Below are 24,004 nucleotides of genomic sequence, written 5' to 3' on the forward strand. Positions count from 1 at the left end.
CGTCAAATTATTGGGTACAGGAGCTGAGAGGTCATATTGCAGCTGTACAGGCATTGCATGCAATTCTGGTCTCATTCCTCTCGGAAGGATGTTGTGAAACTGAAAGGGTTCAGAAAATATTTACAGGGATGTTGTCAGGGTTGTAGGATTTGAGTTACAGGGAGAGGCTGACTTGGTTAGGGCTGTATTCCCTGGAGCGTCAGAGGCTGAGGGTTAACCTTATAGAGGTTTATAAAATCTTGACAGGCATGGATAGGACCAATAGACAAAGTCTGTTCCCTGGGGTGGGGAGTCCAGAACTAGAGGGCATAGGTTAAGGGTGAGAGGGAAAAGGTTTAAAAGAGAACTAAGGGGCAACTTTTTCACGCAGAGAGTGGTACGTGTATGGAATGAGCTACCAGAGGAAGTGGTGGAAGCTGGTACAATTGCAGCATTTATAAAGGCATCTGGGTGGGTATATGAATAAGAAGGGTTTGGAGGTATATGGGCCGGTTGCTGGCAGGTGGGACTAGATTGGGTTGGGATACCTGGTTGGCATGGATGGGTTGCATCTCTATGACTCGATGAATAGCACTGTGGACCACCGTGCTGTGTCAGTTTGCGTGTCGTCCATGCAATCTGTGCCTTCGTCCACACTGGGAGCAAAACCTTTGTACTTAGTGGATAACAGCACTGACTGAGGCTCATCCAAAACTAAATTCTAGATTCTCATACATCCCACACTGTCATTCATACCTTGCTATCTATGACCATGGACCAAATTTGATGTAATTAATCTTAGAATTGTGATTGCCTCCTGAAACACATTGTCCAGGGATCTCTCCCTCTCCCTGATGTGTCGCAATGTCTGAAGCTCATCAACTGTGAGCAGAATATCCTTGAACAGCCAACATTTACTGTAGATCAATCAATAGAAACATAGAAAATAAGAGTAGGCCACTTGGACCTTCAAGCCTGTCCCACCATGGCTGATCATCGCACTCAGTACCCTCTTCTCGCTTTCACTTAACACCCTTTGATACCTTTAGTCCTAAGAACTACATCTAATCCTTCTTGAAATCATTCAGTGTTTCGGCCTCAAATATTTTCTGTGGCAGAGAATTCCACAGGTGAAACTCTCTGGTGAAAGCATTTCCTCCTTATCTCGGTCCTAAATAGCCATCCTTGTAGTCTTAAACTGTGACTCCTGGTTCTGGACTTCCCAGTCAACAAGAACAATCTTACTAAATTAACCATGTCCAGTCCTATTAGAATTGTACAGGCTTCTATGCAATTGCCCCTCATTTGTTTAAACTGCAATGAATACATTCCCTCTTCATATGTCAGTTTTGCCTTCCTGGGAATCAGTCTGGTAAAATCTTGTTGCACTCCTTCCATAGTTGGAACACCCTTCCTCAAATGAGGACACCAAAACTGCACACAGTATTCCAGGTGTGATCTCACCAAGGTGTGGTACAATTGGTGCAATAAACTCCCTGATCCTGTACTCAAACCCTCGTGATAGTTAAGGCCAAATTACTATTTGCCTTCTTCACTGCTTGCTTCACATGCCAGTTTAAGTTCATTTACTGGTGTATGTTTATCCACATTACATTTCATCTGCAATGCATTTGCCCACTCACTCAACTTGTCCAAATCACATCAAATATTTCTGCTTACCCCTCACAGTTCAGTCTCCCACCCAACTTTGTATAATCTTCAAATATTTAATTCATTTATTTCATCTCAGAAAATGAGGACTGCAGATGCTGGAGATGAGAGTTGAGAGAGTGGTGCTGGAAAAGCACAGCAAGTCAGGCAGCATCCGAGGAGCAGGAGAATCGATGTTTCGGGCATAAGTTCTTCATCAGGAATCCTGCTCCTTGGGTGCTGCCTGACCTGCTGTGCTTTTCCAGCATAACACTCTCGACCTCATTTATTTCATGGCCACTTTAAGGCCTCAGCTCACCAGACCTTAATCACCTGCTTCCCAACAGGACCACCACCTTCAGCCAGGATCACGAGGCAGGGAGGGGTTTTGGTGGGGTGATCCTCCAATTGTCCCAATCTGGAGACAGCCAAGAAATGAATATAAGGCAAGGGGATAGCCTCTGAAGCCATCCTGCTCCTATAAATCTCTCTCACCATCCTCCCCCTGTGATACTCATCCAGTGTTCCTTGAGGTGTAGGCATCCACTACTGGTCTTTAGGATCAAGATCAGCAGCTTCTGATGAGCCAGGAGGCAGTGTTAAGGCCCCTGGTTTGCTAAAAAACTCACTGAAGTTTGCTGGCTAGCCATAATGAGCTGATTCATACGGTGATTTTCTCAGCAATTCTTTGTCTTCCAATTTAACACCATAATGGATTAAAATATTTCTTCCTTTCTTTTAGATCTGGATGAATGCGCTACAAAGCAGCACAATTGCCAGTTCCTTTGTGTCAATACAATAGGTGGATTTACTTGCAAGTGTCCTCCAGGATTCACACAGCATCATACAGCATGTATTGGTAAGTCACTGATTAGGGCAAAAACAAAGAAAAATGTTGCAGAAAAGTCAAACCTGGAATATCAGAGATATGCAGCATGGAAGCACCACAGCCACTTTATAGGTACAGTGAATTAGTTCATGCTGATTCCATCAGCAAAGTTTACAACAGCATACGCTGTAGAGGATAGAGTTATTGGTCAGCAGTTTCCAGATTTCACCAAATAGGCAGATGTGAAAAGTTGCTGTCTGGTTTTCTCAATAATAAGCCTCACCATTATTGCTGTTGCATATTCTGGGTCACTTCAAACTTTACTTCAAACTTTATGGGCGGCACGGTGGCACAGTGGTTAGCACTGCTGTCTCACAGCGCCTGAGACCCGGGTTCAATTCCCGACTCAGGCGATTTACTGTGTGGAGTTTGCACGTTCTCCCCGTGTCTGCGTGGGTTTCCTCCGGGTGCTCCGGTTTCCTCCCACAGTCCAAAGATGTGCAGGTCAGGTGAATTGGCCATGCTAAATTGCCCGTAGTGTTAGTTAAGGGGTAAATGTAGGGGTATGGGTGGGTTGCGCTTCGGCGGGTCGGTGTGGACTTGTTGGGCCGAAGGGCCTGTTTCCACACTGTAAGTAATCTAGTAATCTAATCTAATCTTCACTTCAACTTGTTTTTGTCAAATCTTTATAAACTAAGTTAAAGGTAGAACTAATCTCCATAATTACCATACCCTTATTAATCTTTTCATTTTTGTCTCACTCCACAAATTAAACAAGAAACTCAGAATTTGGAGAATAGCTTGTATGTCACAAAAACCTCATTAATACTCACTGTATGGTCTCTTCTGAAATAGTTAGCAACTCTTTGCCGAAACACAAACTTGTGATATACATCCGTATCCATTTAGAAATATATCAAAACTTCATAGCACCTGTTTTCCTTAAAGCATGATCATGACAGCTGTACATCTCTGTCTTTTCACAAAATATGTCAAATGATTTGTGTATTGGTAAATTATCTCTTTATTCATTTCTGTAAGTTTAGTACTTCAAGCCTTGGAATTGGAACAACCCTGCTTTTAACATTTTAAAAAGGTTACCATGGCTAGCCATAATTTGGTTAATTTTATGTTTGTTTTAATAGTTAGAAAAGTTTGTTATTTACCCACAGTAGAAATGTAGTGACTCAAGATGATCCATCTTCTGTGCAGGGCCAGTTGCACTGAGAAAGAGTCATATTGCATTAAAGATTATGGAACAAATGTGTAATGTTTCCATTTACTGAGAACATATTACGAATCAGGTTACTAATACCTGGGAGAAAGCTACAAGGTACAAAGTTTAGATGATATCATGAACAATGGGAGTAATGACTATTAATATCATTGAGATTCTAGCGTTAAATTCCAGCCCCTAATTTGTTCTTTGGTTCTTTTTCATTTTATGTCAGTGGTGCACCATTTTATGTTTGCCTGCCGTTATATATAATGGCATACTGAGATGCCAGTGACATCATATAGAACTATAATCATAACTGCTAATTTGAATCAGGTTTTGAAAGTATCCCTATTATATAGAGATATTACTTGAACATCTAGTGATATGAAAGAATCCAATTTTGACTGAAGCATATGTACTGTTTTACCTGTGATAAATAACAATTACAGCAGATATATTTTGGATCCATTTATCCTTTATGAAAAGGCAATGCATACTCAATATTTTATTCTTAAGCTACTTACAATTTTCAGTATTTTTTCTGTCGATTCTTCACGCTATAATCTGACAGAATCATTTATTTTCATTCAGTCAAAACAACCTAAAGGATAGCTGGAGTATGAGCTGGATAAATACCGAATCCTTCTCAGAGCAGATTTAAATGCAAAAGTAGCAAGGGGGCTGTCTTTCACGAATATGGGACATGAGCCATGTTTACTTGCAATTGAGAATACCCAGAAGTATGCTGCAATTAATACCAATATTGGGTTTGTACCAATATATGAGACTGCAATTTTGGAGTATTACCAGCCTGTGTAATTTTTCAGTGGTGATGGCGACATTTTACAAGTTCTACCCCAGATTGCCATTTATCAAGATGACATGCTAATACAGGGGAGACCGATAAGGAGCACTTAGAGAACTTGGACATCAACCTTGGATGTTTCTCCCAGGCAGGCGTGCACCTTAGAAGGAAAAAAATGTGTGCTCCAATGACCCCGAGTGACCTACTTGGGCTATTGAGTTGACAAGATAGGGTTACACATACTGGGCGATGAAGTGAGGGTGATCAACTGTGCCCTTGCTCTCACATCTGTACTAGAACCTAGGTCGCCCGTTGGCCTGTGAATAATTACTGCTGAAAATGTGTTGCTGGAAAAGCGCAGCAGGTCAGGCAGCATCCAAGGAGCAGGAGAATCAACATTTCGGGCATGAGCCCTTCTTCAGGAATGAAGGGCTTATGCCTGAAATGTCGATTCTCCTGCTCCTTGGATGCTGCCTGACCTGCTGCGCTTTTCCAGCAACACATTTTCAGCTCTGATCTCCAGCATCTACAGTCCTCACTTTCTGCTGTGAATAATTACGGAAAGCTCACCCATAACTTGGCTTCCATCCTGGCACTTCTGAATCAACTCCAAAAAAATGTCGTAGCCAAGTCATAGCTTTCAGGGAAGTGAAGAAATAGCTATCTTCCTGTAAGGTGTTGACACAGTATGATCCCAAACAAGATCTGTTAATGACATGTGATGTCTCCCTGTATGGCGTTGGGGTAGTATTAGCTAATAGATGAACAAATGGAGAGGAATGCCCAATAGCATAAGCATCCAGGACTTTGGCCGATGCAGAGTGTAAATACACTTGGATAGTGAAAGAAGATTTGGCTGTCATATTTGGAGTCAGGAAATTCTACCAATACCTTTATGGATGTAAATTTGTAATAATAATGGACCACAAACTCCTGCTACGACTACTTAAAGAGGACAAGGCAGTGCCATCCATAGCTTCAGGCTGTATTCAGCAGGGTGTCCTCATGGCAAGTATGAGTTGGAACACCATTTGGGAGGTGCAGATGAATTGAGCCACCTCCTACTGGCAGATACTCCACTAGTGGTATGTCACTGAAAAAGTCCATAGTGGTTTTAAATTATCCAGACACACTTCCAGTCACAGCTGACAATATCAGACTTTGGATGCACAAAGATCCAGTCCTGGCAAAACTGCAACAGCTGATGGTGTTGGGGGAAGCTAACAGACCATCCTAACCAGAATTGAAACATTTTTGGACCAAGAGAGCCCAGATCACAGTGAGGACAGCATATTGTTATGGGAAACAAGAGTGATTATCCTGAACACAGATACTGGCTGAACTCCACCAGAGTTATCCAGAAGAGTCCAAAATGAAGATGTTGGTGAGAAATTATATCTGGCCAGAATTGGATGCAGTCATAGCCGCATTGGTAGGGCACTGCACAGAGTGCCAACAAACACAAAACTCATTGCCAGCTACTCCCCCACATTCATCTGAATGGCCAGGCAAACCCTGGATTTGGCTACACGTTGACTATCCAGGTCCTTCATGGGCTGAATGTTATTGTGGACACCCACTCAATGTGGCTGGACATGCATAAAGTTCATTTGTCCAACACAGGTAAGACAATAGTAAAACTGTATGCATCTTTTGCAATACACAGACTTTCGGAAGTGCTGGTCACAGATAAGTTATCATCATTTATCAGCAGGGAATGTGAGTATTTCCTAGAGTTGAATGGAATTTGACGTGTATGGACATTTCCATAACATCCAGCATCCAATGGCCTGGCAAAAAGATCAGTCCAAACTTTGAGGCACATTTAAAGAAATAGCCTACAGCTTCACTCGATACCAAACTATCTAGGTTCATATTTGATTATAAATCACCCCTCATGAGTTGCTAATGGGAGAACACTCCCCACCAGGTTAAATCAGATCTTCCCAGACTGGGGACAGGGAAGCATGAAACAGCATCAGGAGTACTGATTGGCATTGCTGCCTCACAGTGCTAGGGACCCAAGTTTGATTCTAGCCCCAACTGACTGTGTGGAGTTTGCACATTCTCCCGTGTCTGCAAGGATTTTCTCCAGGTGCTCTGGTTTCCTCCCACAGTCCAAAGAAGTGCAGGTTAGGTGGTTTGGCCATGCTAAATTGTCCATAGTATCCAGGGATGTGCAGGCTAGGTGGATTAGCCGTGGGAAGTACAGGGTTACAGGGATAGGGTGGGGAGGGGGTCGGTGTTGGGTCTAGTAGGGATGCTCTTCAGGGCTTCAGTGTGGACTTGATGGGCTGAATTGCCTGCTTCCACATTGCAGGAATTCTATGATTCCAGCGCTAATGCTGGACACAAGACTCTGCTAAGGGAGAGGGACAGTTTACTTAAGGGAATGGCCCTGCATGGGTAAGAGGCTTAGACGATGCAAAGTCAGGTCCATCAACTTATAAAGTTAAAGTAGGTTCAACAGTCCTGAACAATCATGTGGACCCTATGAAAAGCTGCAAACTTGCAAACGGTGTGGGTGCAAAGTGTGCCCGGCTTCTTGACAGCCTTTCCGACTGTTCCAGAACCTGTGGGTCCTCCCTCTCCGTCAAGCATTAAAGATGCCTTAGAATCTGAGATGGTCACAGTGGATGCTGCCACCTCGGCACCTTTACCACCTGAAGAAGAGATTTAATTTTTTTTCCGATCATTCTGGGCAGAGCATATCAAAGGCAGAGTTGGAGGAACCTGACTGGTGCTAAAATGCCCAGGAGGATCTACAAAAAAAAATCAGACTCTGTCCTCAGACTCAGAGTGGGAGGGATGTAGTGATTGTTACAAGATCAGCCAGATGGACCTCTAGAATATGAGCTCCCTAATTGAGGCTGCTAATCCGGGAGCCATGACTGACAGATAAAAACAGGAGTGTCACAGGTTCGATTCGCTCTGAGAGCTGGCTCTGAGGGAGCTGCATCAGTGTCAAGGGTTCTCCCCGCGTAAATAAAGGGTGACTTGGTGATGGGATAACAGCCTCTGTGGCGTTATTTCAGCGTCTTTTTGCCGAATGTTTTGGAAGGTAATCAAGATATTTATTTAATCTTAATCCATGTCAAGTATTAGCTATTTGAATCCTGGGATTTTCCTTTAAATTACAGTAATTTAAATACCTTCACTGGCTGACCAAATATATTGTCTGATTGATCTTTTACAGATAACAATGAATGTATTTCTGAAACCAATGTTTGTGGAGCTAAAGGAGTGTGCCAGAATATCCCAGGCAGCTTTCTCTGTGAATGCCAGCGTGGATTTTTGCTGGATCAAACTGGCCACAGCTGTGAAGGTAAAGTTTGAATTGAGCTAGTAAAACGTCTTCGATAACAATCATGTAACAGGAATGGAGAGAGGCCACAAGTTGAAGGTTGGGAAGTGGAGAAGACACCAATTGGATTGCACTGGAATTGGCATTCAACAAATCTTGTGACCTGCAATAAGAATACAAGCCTTATTAACTTATTAATACTAAATTAAGCAAAGTTAAACAGAGCAACTTTACAAGAGGACTTACTCCACTATACCAATGCTATCTTATCAAGGTTCTATACAATTGTAGAAATATACCTTTGCTCCTGTATTCAAATGACGTTACAGCAAAGGCCAATGCACTACTTGCCTTGTTAATTGCTTATAGCACCTCATTGGCCCCTTTTACTGACTTATGAACGAGGAAACCCAAGTCCTTTGAACACCAGCACTTCTCAACCACTCAGCATTTAATAAATATTCCATTCTTTTGTTCTTTCTACCAAAGAGGATAACTTCACACTTATTCAAATTATATTCCATGCCATGTTCTTACCCATTCACTTAGTCTCTCCAAGTCCCCTGGACACCTCCTTGCATCCTTCTCACAACTTCGATTCCTAGCTAGCTTTGTCATCTTGCAAACTTGGAAATATTTTATTCAAAAAACTGTCGATGCTGGAAATCAGAAACAAGAACAGAAATTGCTGGAAAAGGTCAGCAGGTCTGGCAGCATTAGTGGAGAGAAATCAGCATTAATGTTTTGGTAAAGGTCCAGTGACTCTCCTTCAGAGTCACTGGACCCGAAATATTAACTCTGATTTCTCTCCACTGATGCTGCCAGACCTGCTGACTTTTTCCAGCAATTTCTGTTCCTGTTTGTGTTATAAATATTACATTTGGGCCCCATGTCCGAACTGTTTATAGAGGTGGTGAACAACTACTGTCCCATACTGATACATGAAGTACCCAAATGGTAACAGCCTACTTTCCTAAAAATGATCCATCTTTTCTTATTCTGTTGTTTTTTTCTGTTAAACATTTTTCACTGCACAATTATTATCTGCAACCCATGGTCTTTAATTATGTTTACTACTTCCTCTGTGGGTCTTTGTCAAAAGTCTTCTTAAACCTCAAATACACAACAACCATTGGCACCCCCTTATCTAGTCTGTTAATAGCATTCTTGAAAACTCCAGGTTCGTGACACATAAATGAAAGCAAAAAGTGTTGGAGAAACGAGCAACTCTGGGATAATATTTCAAGCCCAATATGACTGTTTGTCAGAATCAGAGAATCCCTATAGTGTAGAAATAGGCCCTTCGGCCCAACAAGTCCAAACCAACCCTTGAACAGTAACCCACCCAGACCCATTCCCCTACACTATTATTCTACATTTACCCCTGACTAATGCACCTAACCTGCACATCTTTGGACTGTGGGAGGAAACCGGAGGACCTGAAAAAAACCCACGCAAACAAGGGGAAAATGTGCAAACATCACACACGCAGTAGCCCGAGGCTGGAATCGAACCCAGGTCCCTGGCACTGTGAGGCAGCAAAGCGAACCAGTGAGCCACTATGCCCTCCACCCCGGAATATGGAATAGAACATGAGTTCCCTTTCATAACTCCATGTTGACTCTGCCCATTCATGCTATTATGTAGTAAGTGTCTTGTTATCACACACTTTGTAAAAGCTTCTAATATTTTCCCAACTTCTGACATCAGCCTAACAGGTCTATAGTTCTCAATTTTCTATCTCTGCCCCTTCTTAAATTGTGGAGTTATATTTGCTACTTCATAGTGTACAGGAATCTTTTCCGAATCCATAGAATTTTGAAATAATAACTACAAATCTATTCACTATCTCTATAGCCACCTCCGTGAACACTGATGTGGTCACTTGGTCCTGGGACTTTATCAGCCTTAATACCAATTGACTTTCAAACACTTTGTTAATATTCATTACTTTCTGTTTCTAATTTTCACAAGTCCCTTGGTTCCCTCATATTTCTAGGAGGTTTTCTGTGTCTTAATTGAAAACAGACACAGAGTAATTGTTTCCTTTTTCCACCATTTTCCAATTCTCCATTATAGATTTTCCTCTCTCTGCCTGTAACATAATGCTTTGCTAACCTTTTCCGTTTCTTTACCAGTTTCTGGTCACACTTTACTGTATTCTAAATTGCTCCCAATCCCTGGGTTTCTCACTTTTTCTAGTTATAAGCTAATCCTTTGATCTAATGCAGTCCTTTACTTTGTTAGCCACAATTTATGTACCTTGTCTTTTGGGTTTTGTAACTTGGAAGAATCTGTATTTGTTGTAGATCATACTTTTTAAGCACTAGCCACTGCCTGTCAACCATTAAATCATTTTGTATATTTTCCCAATCCACCATAGCCAACTTGCCCCTCATATCATCTCATTTCCTTTATTTATATTTTTCTGGATGCGAAATGTCCAAAAGGATGTATTGCCGCCTTTAACATTGTGTCCTATGGGAACCTATGATGTTTAAATCGCGATTTTCAGCAGCACAATCATAAGTGAGGACTCTTCCTGTGCTTATTTCTCAAGCCAAGAATCTGCCTGTTAATGTTGATAAGAAACCCGAACATTACATCTATTACAGTACCATATGACAGATTCTATCTCTGGCTGTTTTCATTCATCAATATGATCATTTTATTTAACTTGGTTGAGTTTGTTGCCAAGGCTACCATCAGGCTGCAAGTTGTGTTTTGCCTGGGTCAAGCAGTATCCTCAGAGCAGACAATTTAGTATTGGCCAAAATCGAGGAGAACAGCTGATTCGAACTAACATGACTTGTGGATAAGTCTTGTTAAACTAGCCTCATAAAAGTACAGCCAAAATAACCCCCATAATGGCTGAATCTTGGTGGTGAATGTGTTAGCTCATAAATACTCAACAGGGCCTTCATTAAATGGCTGCAGCAATGGAATTCTTTTCTTGAAAGTTGTGTATATAAAATCATACAAAGTTATTGTAACAAATTACAATCCTGTAAAAAAAAACCTTGCTGTTCACTGCAAGTATTAATCTTAGAGTATAGATTTTAAGTACGTCTATGTATTTTAAATCACTTGTTAGATATTGATGAATGTGAAGGAAGCCATCGTTGCCAGCATGGCTGTCAGAACCTGATTGGCGGATATCGATGCAGCTGTCCACATGGTTATCTGCAGCACTATCAATGGAATCAATGTGTTGGCAAGTACCTCGTTCTTAGGAAACAAACTTTTGAGTGAAAGAATTTTTGTGTTGGTTTTGTTAACAGTATGTAAGTAATTCCCTCAGTTTTAATTTCTTACTCAGCGTTCCCACCTCCTAGTTCAGAACAATCTGATACCTACATTAACACTGGCAATACTGAACACAATTTACTATTTCATGTGTCCCCATCGCCAAACTGGCCAAACCTTAATGTCTGATTTGCTGTGTTCTGAAACTCTTTGGAGATTGAACAGATCTTGTTGTTTACAAACATTGAATGCCCCCAGTTCTTGCCTGCACTATCTCAGGCCTCACCTTCATTACTGTCATCTGTCTGCCACTGCACCTTTTCTTGCAGGTCTGTGACAAACCAACACCCAACAACCACCACCACCCAAGATGTACACAGACACGCGCGCGCATGGGATCAGGCTACTGGCCAACATTAAGACTGAATTACAATGGGAAAAAGTTTAGAATGCACTGCTCAACATAGCAATCCAAGAGAACAAAAATATCTCTGCATCTAGGGAGAGCAAAGGGTCTCAATCTTTGATTGCGCAGTGTCTGATAAGTAAATACCACACTACCACTAAAAATGCTTGGGTCCCATTCCATGTAAATTTAAATGTACTTCCATAAATGTGGGATTTAAAAAGAACAGGGATCCCTTTGTGATTATTGTCTCCACATATCTTAACAAATTATTGAAACCAGGCTTCTCAAAGGATCTGTAATTTGATAATTTGCTACTCACTGCCAAAGTTGTAATAGTTTCTTTCAGAATATAAAGACAGCTATTAATATCACTAAAGAAAAATATATGGTAATTTTAAAAAAATACTTTAATTAGAATCATTTACAGTAGACTACAAGAGAAATCTTGTTTTCAACAAAACTGCTGCATCACAAAGAATCTGAGCACCACATTCCTGGAACATCATTGTTTTCTGGATATTGCTTCTTCATACAAAATTAAGGTGATAATCTTTTTAAAATCTTACACAATCTAATTGTGAGCAATTGACATCAGGAGGTGTTGATTGCCTGTTACCAACAAAACCATGTTTTTCCTATCTTCTCAATATTCTACTACTCTCTGATTAGTGTACATGTTTCAGCCCACCTATCCCTTGCCTTGGTGCAAAGAAACATGAGAAGAATTTTTTCTTTACCAAGAATTCACAAGTGCAACAAGCAGAGTCAAGAGTTGACCAGTCACGTAGAGCAGAATAATAAATTCTGAAATTTCTAACTTAGAACCATCAAGAATTCCCAAAGATGAGCAACTTAAATTTCTTCAAAGTCGTTATATGAACATTAAATGAGTCATGAGCTACATTTTGAACTTCTGACTATGTCTTTGTTTTGTATTTTTAGTTGTGGACTGACATGGGACAAGAGCTATTTTAAAGCCAAAGATAGCTGGAGGATTATTGTATGATTATGAAAGCAAGTAACCTAACACTCTTTGTAAACACTGTTTGCATTGTTGACAGATCCAGTAGTAGTTATAGAATCATGGAACAGTGTGGAAACAGGCCATTTGACCCAACAAATCCACACAGACCCTCTTAACCATAAACCACCCAGACCCATTCCCTTACCCTATTTGCTCTACATCTACCCCAAACTAATGCACCTAACCTACACATTTCTGGACACTATGGGCAATTTAGTTGGCCAATTCACCTAACCTGCTCATCTTTGTGATTGTGGGAGGAAACCAGAGCGCACGAGGAAACCCACACAGTCACCCAAGGCTGGAATTGAACCCATGTCCCTGGCACTGTAAGGCAACACTGCTAACGACTGAGCCGCCGTGCCGCCCAGTGAAGTGACAGGAGCTTTGTTCCATAGGATTCAGAGATCAGTCAGGACAGGGCCTGAAGTGGGGGAGAATGAGAAGGGTTGGGGAGCTTTAAAATCTGAAGTGTAGTTTGCATAGAAGCTGGAGCTGAGAGTTTCTGTACAAATGGAACTTATCGATAGCAAAGACCGTCTGCCTGTGAACAACTATGTGATTTGTTCCCAGACAGCTGTATAGCTTGGGCTATGAACAAGGTAGTGAGAAGCCTTCAGATCTCCATTACCTTAGGAGCTCTCTCTCTGTTCTCTGTAGTAAAAGCTGCTTTAAGCCTGAAAAGAAGCAGTTTATCTTACCTCCAGCAGTTGCTGTGTGAACCAACCCCTACCACCTCCTGCAAACCACTGAAAAAATTCAGAGAGGGCTGACTGAGAAGCAGCATTCTGATCAGCACATAAACTATGAACAGGACATGCTGACCTGCCTCCCCAATTCTCCCTCCACTCGTAACAATCATGTTTTTGTTCCCAGTTTATCTGCATATCTGTATATGTGTGGGGAAGTTTGTAAGGTGATTAGTTTCATAACTAGTAAAGTTCATAATTGTTTACCTGTAGCTAGAGTCTTTTTAATTATAACAAATAGTAATTCTTATTAAGCACAGAAAAATGATTAATGCTTTCTGTCAGCCTGGATCTGAAAGGTAGGTAAATTGGGGAATTTTGTGTACTTCTATGAAATCTTTAACTTTTGTGATGTCTCTCACAATTGTGGAGTTTGACTTGCAGGATGCTATCCTAGTGAGACATAATATGACATATATTTTGAAACATAATTGAAAGTTGTGAACAGAACCATATTAAAAGCTGCACGAGTAAGCTTATTTTAATTTTCTACATTATTTAAATCATGAGATCACAACACATAGGAGCAGAAGTAAGCCATTTGACCCATTGAGTCTACTCCACTATTCAATGAGATCATGGCTGATCTGATAATGCTCAATTCCATTTTCCTGTCCTTACCCCATAGTCCTTGATTCGTTAACTGATTAAAAGTCTGTATATCTATTTAAATTAAGGGGCAGGGTTTTGCAACAAGTGGCTATTTCCTCCTTCATTTTTCATAAGAGGAGGAGGCTTCACATTTCTGAGACAAGATTCTGCTCAGGGCTCCCTGAGAAAAGCAGGGCCGCAGTTCCATTCTGACAGTCCTTTTGTAACACAGTTGAGGAGGGAAAATCACACCCCCTTTTCATAGCTGTCAGCTAACATGTTTTGAAATGCAAAAGTTCTAACAACTATTTTGACAGCTGCTGTCAAACAATGATTACATAAAGTAACTGTGATATTGGAGTGGCAGATGGGTAGGGGGATTGGGTGCCAGATTATCAGGAGACCAAGCTGGGTAGGATGCAAGGGTCATATATCAGATGGGAGGTGGAGAGTGCCTGATGAATATGGTGCCAGCTGGGAAAAGGGTTGGGTGCCGGGGTAGTGACTAAGTTACCAGGTAAGTTGGTGTGAGATAGGTGACCAGGTAAACAGGGTGCTTGCTGGATGTCAGGTTGATGGGACACCAAGTGGAAAGGGAGTAAGTGCCAGATTTGCAGCAATGGTGGTTGTCAGGTTGCTGGGTGGTGGGGGCTAGTTAAGGCATAAGGGTAGTGGATGGGATCGGGCAGGCTGTACTGATGTGGGACTGCTCTACAGGAGATGCATGGGTGAATTTGGATGGTTCTTCAGAAGTTAATTTTATATTTTTAATAATCGAACTTTACTTGAGTAACTATTTGACTTAATTTCATTGGAATGCTCCAAAGTCTCCCTTTTAACTGGAGACTTTCAGAGGGTTCCAGGTATGGAGGACTTGCCCAGTGGAAATTTCAATTTCCTTTGTGATTCATTTGGTGTCTAGTATGATGGAGATTCCACAGAATCTGTATGTGCATCTCCTATCTATGCCTGAATAACAACTGTCTGGCAGGAAACAATCATGATGTTTAAATTTGAACATGTATTAGATACCCTAATTCAGATTGGACATTCACCAGTCAAGAATGTAGGTGGGCATTTGACACCATCAAGAAAAAAAAGTACATTGACTAGTAGTTATAGAACTCTTAAAATAATTCCTAAACTGATTTTCACAAAAACATGAGAATTATTCAAAATAATCTTTCTGGATATGAGGAAATTCACTTGCTTATGCATTTAAAATTTCATCACACAACTCATTAGCAAACTTGATTTCTCAGGCACATTTTTTGAACTGCCATGACAACCTTTCTTATTCAATATTGCGATGTCAATTATCACAGTGTAGTTGTGGGCCCTAGGCATTATATAGATCTACTGAATAATTCTCTAGCTATCCCATCAATGTCTTGTCTATAAAGTAAAACTTGTTCACAGTTCAGTTTGTTGAAAAATATGACATTATAGGCAATTTATTAATTTCCATTGTTTATATTTGTGTTGAATGTTTTATTATTTTCCAAGCATATACAAGAGGCAGAGATTAGAAACACGGAAAATATACTTTAAAATGTATAAATCTGAATCCTCAAATTGTTTTAAATAATTGTTATAATATTTTCTTGTCCAACAGATGAAAATGAATGCATGAATTCTCAGGTTTGCGGAGGAGCTTCATGCCACAATACACTAGGAAGCTACAAGTGTCTTTGTCCAACAGGTTTTTCTTTTGAGCAGCTGACTGGGTCTTGTCATGACGTTAATGAATGTTCTTCGTCCAAAAATCCATGCAACTATGGCTGTTCAAACACTGATGGAGGTTACTTGTGTGGCTGCCCACCTGGATATTACAGAGTTGGTCAAGGGTAATAGTAGATAAAATTATTGCAATTTAAAACTAAGTTATTCCAAATTATTTCCTTACTTAATTCTAAGCCATAGTTCTTTTTTTGTTAATGCCGACATGAAGTATACTGCATCTTCATTGATGATTGCTTGATGATAAGTTACACTTTCCAGCATGTGGCCTGTAACTTTGCATGTCTTGGCATCGCAAGTGCACATCTAAATACTTCTTAAGTGCTATGAAGGTTTATGCTTCTACCAGTCTTACAGGCAATGAGCTCCTGATTCCCATCACCTCTGGATGAAAAAAACTGTCCCTCTCATCCCCTCGAAATGTCCTGCCCTCAGTCATTGATCCCTCCCACCAAGAGGTAAATTTTCTTCCTGTCTAAAATCTGATGATTTTATACACCTCAATCATGTCCTCCCTCCATCTCATCTTCAGCCCAGGTAATACCATAATAAATCTGTGCACTCTCTCCAGTGCAGTCACATCCCTTCTATAATGTAGATTTCAGAACTGCACTCACTGCTGTAATTGCAGCCAAATCAATATTTTATAAAGTTCCATCGTTATCTACCTGTTCTTAAATTCTCTGTTTTGATTAATAAAGGCAAGTATCACATCTGCCTTCTTTACCACTTTATCTATCTGTCCTACTTTAGGGGGCCAGTATACAGGCACTGAAAATGTGTTGCTGGAAAAGCGCAGCAGGTCAGGCAGCATCTAAAGAGCAGGAGAATCAACGTTTCAGGCATGAGCCCTTCGAAATGTTAATTCTCCTTTCTCTTTGGATGCTGCCTGACCTGCTGCGCTTTTCCAGCAACACATTTTCAAATCTGATCTCCAGCATCTGCAGTCCTCACTTTCTCCCAGTATACATGCATGCCAAGATTCCTCCTCCCTCAGGCATTCTCAGGTTCTGACCATTGTCCCCTTTGTTCTGCCAAAATGCATCATGTCAGACATCTGGTTTGGATTCCATTTACCACTGATCAGCCCATCTGACCAGTCCATCTATATTTTCCTGTAGTCTGAGGCTTATCCTCCTCACTATTTACCATCCCAAAAATTTTTGTAACAACCACAAACATACTGATCACCCTGTTGCATTCAAATCCATATTACTCAGATATACCCCCAACACTGATCTCTGCAAAACCCCACTAGACACAGGCTTTCAGTCACAAAAGCACCCCTTGACCATCACCCACTGCTTCCTGCCACTCAGCCAACTGTAGATCCAATTAGCCAAATTTCCTTGGAGTCCATGAGCTTTTATCTTCACTGTCAGTCTCCTATGTGGGACCTTATCAAAAACCTTGCTGAAGACCAAGCAGATTACATCAAATGCATTGCCCTCATCTAAACACCTGATCCACTTCTTTAAAATAATCAATCAAATTAGTCAGATGTGACCTCCACTTAACAAACCCATGCTAACTGTCCTTGATTAATCCCTGTCCCTCCAAACACATACTAACTCTGTCTGTCAGAATTGCTTCCCAATAATTTCCCCATCATGAAGGTTAGATTGACTATCCTGTAGTTTCCTGGTTTATCCCTTTCTCCCTTCTTGAAAAACAGTACCACATTGCCTGAGCTCCAACCCTGTGGCACTCTTCTGTGGTCCGAGAGGAATTAAAAATAATTGCCCACGCCCCTGCTATTTCCTCCCTGGCCTCACTCTACAGCCTGGGATACGTTTTATCTGACCCTGAAGATTTATCTACTTCTAAGCCTGCCAGACCACTCAGAAACACCTCACTGTCTGTGCTTATTTCTTTAATTGATTTAAACCCCTATTTTCTCTGTCTCCACACAAATCCAATTGCATTTCATAAGCAAAAAATTTTTGCAGGTGTGAATCGTTTTACCTCTAATTGTAGTTTCTATGGGGTACATTTTCATCAACAACTTGATAAGTAAGTAGGAGAAATAAATAACCTATCTGATTTTAAATGAACTGATTTCAATAAAATTAAACAGATGATGGGTGGCCTTTTAAATGAGTACCCTGATGATGATGATAAAAATCTACCCCATACCTCTAATAGTTTTTAGTCCTAAATTACCTTGGAATTAATATTTTCTCACTAGGCATTGCGTTTCTGGAGTAGGATTCAGCAAAGGCCAGATGTTTCCAATAGGAGGTGACACAGAGGACAATAGTCTGTCACCTGAGGCGTGTTATGATTGCAAAATTAATGGCTACCCAAAAGGAAGAACTCGAAGAACAACAAATGAAAAAGAAGCTATAATTTCAAATGATGTAGAGGTAAATATTGCCGACTTTTATGTTGGTCAGCAGTGATTGCCATTATATGTCAGAAGACAACACAGTGTTTTCTTTTGCAGAGAGATTTCAGGACATTTGAAAGTACTCATTTCAACTGAATCTTTTCAGTAATACATGATAATTCGAAATATAATTATGTGAATTTAGCTGATACAGTCACAAGTTTTAATTCTTAGCATGTTTCTGTGGGAAGAAAGGGCAGATGAGGTGTGTACAGAGGAGAAAGGGGAAAACGAAGAAATCAGGATGTTCTTTCACAATATTTTGTATATCTTGAGAAAATTATTGCAACAAGTTGTTAAGGTTATGACACTATTTAAACAATCCTTAGAAAGTCACTTAGATTCAGCTGGTAGGTTAACATCAATGTTATTGGGCGTTTGAAACTCAAGAATAACAAATGACTTGCCTATAATACCTCCTGCTCGCTGATGATAGTATGTGGCATTAGCCAAGGAGGTATACTAGCATTTGCTAATCCCCCCATTTGAAGGGGTTTGGCTGGAGACAGTAGTTTCTGCTCAATGTGCTAAGTGCTAGAAATGGAAGTGTTTAAGATGTAACTTTTCACTAATCACTATTTGCTTTTGCATAATATTTTACTGCAATCGGCTTGTTAATTAAGTTAAGGAAAGGATTAGTTGAGATGTAGTAACAGATATTTAAGAGGATATTTCAGAATATACAAAATAGAATGATTTCTAGGAGACACACCACTATTCTTGATTAGCGAAGAAAGTGTCATTGCACAAAGTGGCAAGATACAACATAAAATAAAATTTAGATTGATTAAAAGATTAGTAAGGAGGGAAAATTACAGCCTGAGAGAAAGCTGGCTAGAAATATGAAAACAGATAGCAAGAGTTTCTATAGACACTTTTTTTATAAAAAAAAAAGTTAACAAAGTGAAGCTTACTCCTATAGCAAGTGATTCTGGAGAAATAAAGAGATTACCAATGAACGAACAGGCATTTTGCAAAGTCTTCACTGTAGAGGATACAAGTAACATAGAACAGTATAGAGCAGTATCATCCCACAATTACTGTAAATCAGGAAAAGAAGGAATTAAGAGACCCAAGAAATTATAATCTCCAGGGATGTAGTATTGAGCAAATTGTTGGAGCTAAGCAAATTATTACAGCTCTGGGCTGACAAGTCCTCATGTCCTGATGGACTAATTTCGAAAATTTCCTTAATTCTGGGATGGTTCCATTAGATTGGAAAATAGTGAATTTATTCAAAAAATGGAGATAGAAAGCAGCGATATACAGGCTGGTTGCTGTAAATGTCATGGGGAAGTCATTAAAAGTTACTAAAGTTCTCATATCGGCACTTAGAAATGACCATGGTAATCAGGCAGAGTTAACAAAGTTTTGTGAAAGGAAAATTATGTTTAATCAACTTAGTAAAGTTCTTGAAATAAATAACATGCTGTGATAAAGTTTGCCTGACGGAACCTAAATTTCCAGAAGGCACTTGATATGGTGTTCCATCAAAGCTTAGTGTAGACATAGGAACCCATGGTATAAGAGTGGCATGGATAGAAGATTGGCTAGCTAACAGGAAATTTTAAAAAAGGGCACTTATGGGACATTTTATAATTGGCAAGATGTAATGAATGATGACTCACCGGGACCAATGATGGGGCTGCAACATTGAGTCATAAAGTTACTGAGATGAAAAGAACGAAGTGAGGATTGCTAAATGTGCTCTAAGTTGTGAAGGGAATATATATATATAATCTGACAAATGGATGATGGTGTGGAAAGATGTGAAATTGTCCGTTTTAATAGGAAGAATAAAAAAGGTGCATCTTATCTAAAAGCTGAGGAATTGCAAAGTTCTGAAATTCAATCGGTCAGGGAGTCTTAGTGTATGAACAACAAAGGGTTAGTGTGCAAATACAGCAAGTAATTAAGCCAACAGAATGTCATTCTTTCTTGAGAGAGAGGTTGAATACATATAAAGCATTGGTAAGATCACATCTGTAGTACTGGCATTGGTCTCCTTATTTAAGGGAGGATCTAATTTGTTGGAAGCATTCCAGAGAAGCTTTACCACACTAATTCTAATGATACTTGTCTTATGAAGAAATGTTGGACAGACTAGGTTTGTATTTGCTAGATGAAAGTGAGGACTGCAGACGCTGGAGATCAGAGTCAAGAGTGTGTTGCTGGAAAAGCACAGATGGTCAGGTAACATCCAAAGAGTAGGAGAGTCGACATTTCAAATATGAGCTTAGGAAGTATTTGCTAGAGTTTAGAACAGTAAAGAGGTTATTCATTTGAAACATATGCGATCCTGAGGAGTCTTTACAGGATGATTGTGAAAATAAGATTTTCTCTTGTAGGAGATTCTAGATCGATCAGTCACTGTTTAAAAATAAATGGTCACCGATGTAAGACGAAGATTTATTTGTTTTGTCAAAGAGGGCCATTAGTCTTTGGGACGCTCTCTCTCGTGAAAAGTAGTGAATTAAAAGTCTTTTAATCTCTTTAGGCTGAAGTAGTTGGACTCTTGATAGTAAGGGGATAAATTTTTGTCATTTTGTAGGTAGATCAGCCATGATGTTTCTAAGTTGAAAAGTGTAGCGCTGGAAAAAGCACAGCAGGTCAGGCAGCATCCAAACAGCAGGAGAATCAATTTTTGGGCATAAGCCCTTCATCAGGAAGATGGAGGAGGAAGACGGTTGAGAGATATAGGGATGGGGGTGAGGCTGGGGGTAGGTAGGTGGGATAGCAATAGATGGATGCAGGAGAGAGGTGACTGTGATAGGTCAATGGGGAGGGTGGAGCGACTAGGTGGGAAGGAAGATCAACAGGTAGGTCAGGTCAAGAGAGCAGTGCCGAGTTGGAGGGTTGGGTCTGGGGTGAGGTAGAGGAGTGGGGAGATTTGGAAACTGATGAAGTCAATGTTGATGCTGTGTGGTTGTAGGGTCCCAAGGTGGAAGGTGAGGCTTCTTCCACTAGTTGGTGGGTGGCTTTGATTTGGCAGTGGAGGAGGACCAGGATTTGCATGCTCTTGGCGGAGTGTGAGGGGGAATTGAAGTGGTTGACCACAGGGCGGTGGGATTGTTCAGCACTGCCCTCTTGACCGGAACGTCGCTCTGACTCTCCAGCATCTGCAGTCCTCACTTTCTCCTGTGATCTTTCTAAGTGGCAAAGAAGGTTGAGTGGCCGATTGGACTACTTTACTCCTTTGTTATGTTTGACTGAATTTTATTAAGAATGATGCATGGTAGTTTATTTTTCATTCCTCAATTCTTGTATGTAACATTGTGCTATAATTAAAGGAATTAGTTCTTTTTTGTGTTTTATTTGAAAGATCAAAATATCAATATTTTAAAGCCAAAATCAAAAGAATAATAATATGTCATTACCTGACCCTAATCACGCAGGAATCAAAATTCCACGAATAGTACACCATTAGGATATCACCATTTACTTACAGATATGTGACTTAGTGAATTAGGATTTGGCATTTTCACCTCTTTTTAAATTGGAGCAATGCAAATTGTGTGACCAATACCCTGCATCCAAGTAACATCTGAAAAACATCTGGCTAAAGTACAAATGTCATTGTTGATGTCTCTTTATATTTTTATATGTGAAACTGGGATTTGAGGTTTGTCCTCATGCCCCTATAAACTGTTTGAACGGTAGGGTTTGGGGCCTGGCTTTGCTGCTCCTCTCCCTTGTAAAATTGCTGTCTCTTGTATGCAGCTGTAAATGTAACTGTTTGTTGTAAACTGTTTTTGTAATTTGTTTAATAAAATATATATAATCAGGTGAAAAAAAGAAAAGAAAAACATCTGACTCAAATATTGTCAGTCCCTTCATCTGCTAACTGCTTAAGTTACAAGCAATAAAGTCACCATAGTCCAGCTGGACTATAGTGCTGCTCTTTCATTGAGAGAGATGACTGATGGGGATTTAACCTGAGGGTCACTACAGGTGTGAGGTTGAGAAGGCAGGACCTTCATGGTAGCTTCAACTGGTGCAGAAATTGAACCTACACTGTTGCCATCACTCTGCACCACAAACTAACGATCCAGTCAACTGAGTTAACCAGTCAATATTCCCTTTAATAAACAAATGTTGCACACTGGAAGCATGCTGAAAGTGCTATAGTTGTTTGCAGATTAATAAATTATCACTTTGTTGCAACAAGTTTATACTCCGTTTTTTTCTTTCCCCAGGAGAAAGGTGCAGACAGTTTGAAAATGAGCCTTGCCAGTTTAAGTACAGATAATCCATTTATCTTCAATCTCAACATTTCTGAACTCAGCAATAAGGACCACATCTTGCAGTTTGTTCCAGCTATTTCTACCTTGACAAATCATGTACGTTACTTGATTGACCTTGGCAATGAAAAAGGTCTGTTCAAAATTAACCAAAAGGATGGTATAAGCTATCTACATCTGACCAAGAAGAAGCCACTTCCCGGAGCCTACTCATTAGAAATAAGCAGTATGCCCCTCTTTAAAAAGAAGGAACTTGATCGTCTTGAAGATAAGCACGATAAAGACTACCTCACTGGTGAACTTGGTGGAATCCTCCAAATGAAAATTCAGATTGTGCTTCATTAATACTGAAAAAGAAGATTACACTGCTTCAGCCAAAAGACGGACTCTTCTATTGCCAAACAGATTCTACATATCATGGATACAATCTCTTATTAATTGTAATATGACTGAGCACTGCTTACATCTAATGTTAGAAAAGTCAGGATGCATACCATAGCTCGAAACCACTTACTCAGGCTTTGTATAAATGCAGCGCTGCTATTTCAGTAAGACTAGCTTTAGATGTTGTATAATGATATGTTGAATCTTGAAAAACACAGATATGAACGTTCCAATCCATTTGTTGGACCACTGATGCTAAGAATTTCCACTGATTTTTAGCAGAGCAATAACATCATTCTCTGCATTGAAAGACATTTCTTTTATTGATCTTTTAAGTTTTACTTTTCAAGTTACGTTTCACTAGAACAAACATTTATATATGTACCTGGTGCTAGTAACATGTCAACCTAGATTGTGACTGCACTGTAATATTTTACAAACTTGGTAGCCAAAAATGCAATTACTCAGTCTAAGTATTACCAGATTGTTTGTTCCATTACTTAACAAAGAACCAAAGTTAGTCCAGTAGCTTAACTCAGTTATGCATTTTTCACTCATGTAAATTAAGTGTGTGTATACTGCAACCATGCTACTTTTTAATCATGGAAAATTTTGTATACCAGATTTCTCTTGTGTGTGTATGTGTGTGTGTATGTGTCCGCGTGCATGAATGTTTTCATTCCAACCCTGAGTGAGGGTGTTGCAATGGTGCTTTCAGAACAACTATTTCTAAAAATTAGATGCAATATCCCTCTGTGAATAATAATATACGTATTGAGGACTTAATGAACAGGAACAAATCAGGTCATAGGATTTATAGCATTCTCAAAAGCAAGACAATCAAACTGTCAAACACAGCCTCATGTAAACCAACATATAACTGTACCAATATTTTTATGCAGTTCACCATCAACAAATGTTTAGATCTTCATTGTCAGTAATTCCACAATAAAACAGTATTTTCAGTTTTAATACTAACCGTGTTAACTGTTATGATTCCTTTCTGACAAGGACCAATTTCCCTGTCTCTATTGCAGTTGTGCCTGACACGCTTTCCTGCCTGTCAAGTATCTTTGAGAATGTAGTTGCGCTTATGTGACTTTCAGAAATTAAATGTTCACAAACTAAAACGTCTGCATGGGAAAAAACTGGAATGGAATTCCAAACTTTCAAAAAACGGGACTGACACTGGCATGGATATGACTGCCATGTTTATTGTTTCTTTGAATCTATAATGTGAATTTAATGCACCCTTGGCTTGTGCAGAAAAGAAATCCTCTCCAACAGTATTTAATATGCACTATAACCAGAAGAAATATTTGGTAAGATTTCTTGTGTTTCTAATAAAATCCTATCTGTTAATAATGTAATAATTACAATTTTATTAGAAATCTTCATCTTAATAGATCTTCCTACTAATTAGGATGCTAGTAACTAAAATCGAG

At 39.9% G+C, this 24,004-nt stretch overlaps 1 protein-coding gene across 1 annotated transcript in view; it reads left to right on the plus strand.

Annotated features, from left to right (window-relative positions):
* The window catches only part of LOC132834735 (fibrillin-1-like), a 589,699-nt gene extending 566,162 nt beyond the window's left edge, over positions 1–23,537 (plus strand). The window contains exons 60-65 of the mRNA XM_060853700.1: positions 2,372–2,488; positions 7,679–7,807; positions 10,881–11,000; positions 15,421–15,652; positions 17,734–17,911; positions 22,131–23,537. Coding sequence (XP_060709683.1) covers positions 2,372–2,488; positions 7,679–7,807; positions 10,881–11,000; positions 15,421–15,652; positions 17,734–17,911; positions 22,131–22,520 — 1,166 coding nt within the window. The 3' untranslated portion in view covers positions 22,521–23,537. The remainder of the gene's footprint in view (positions 1–2,371; positions 2,489–7,678; positions 7,808–10,880; positions 11,001–15,420; positions 15,653–17,733; positions 17,912–22,130) is intronic.
* The last annotated feature ends 467 nt before the right edge of the window (positions 23,538–24,004 follow it).

This window comes from Hemiscyllium ocellatum, chromosome 42, assembly GCF_020745735.1.
Source record: "Hemiscyllium ocellatum isolate sHemOce1 chromosome 42, sHemOce1.pat.X.cur, whole genome shotgun sequence".
Classification (NCBI taxonomy): domain Eukaryota; kingdom Metazoa; phylum Chordata; class Chondrichthyes; order Orectolobiformes; family Hemiscylliidae; genus Hemiscyllium; species Hemiscyllium ocellatum.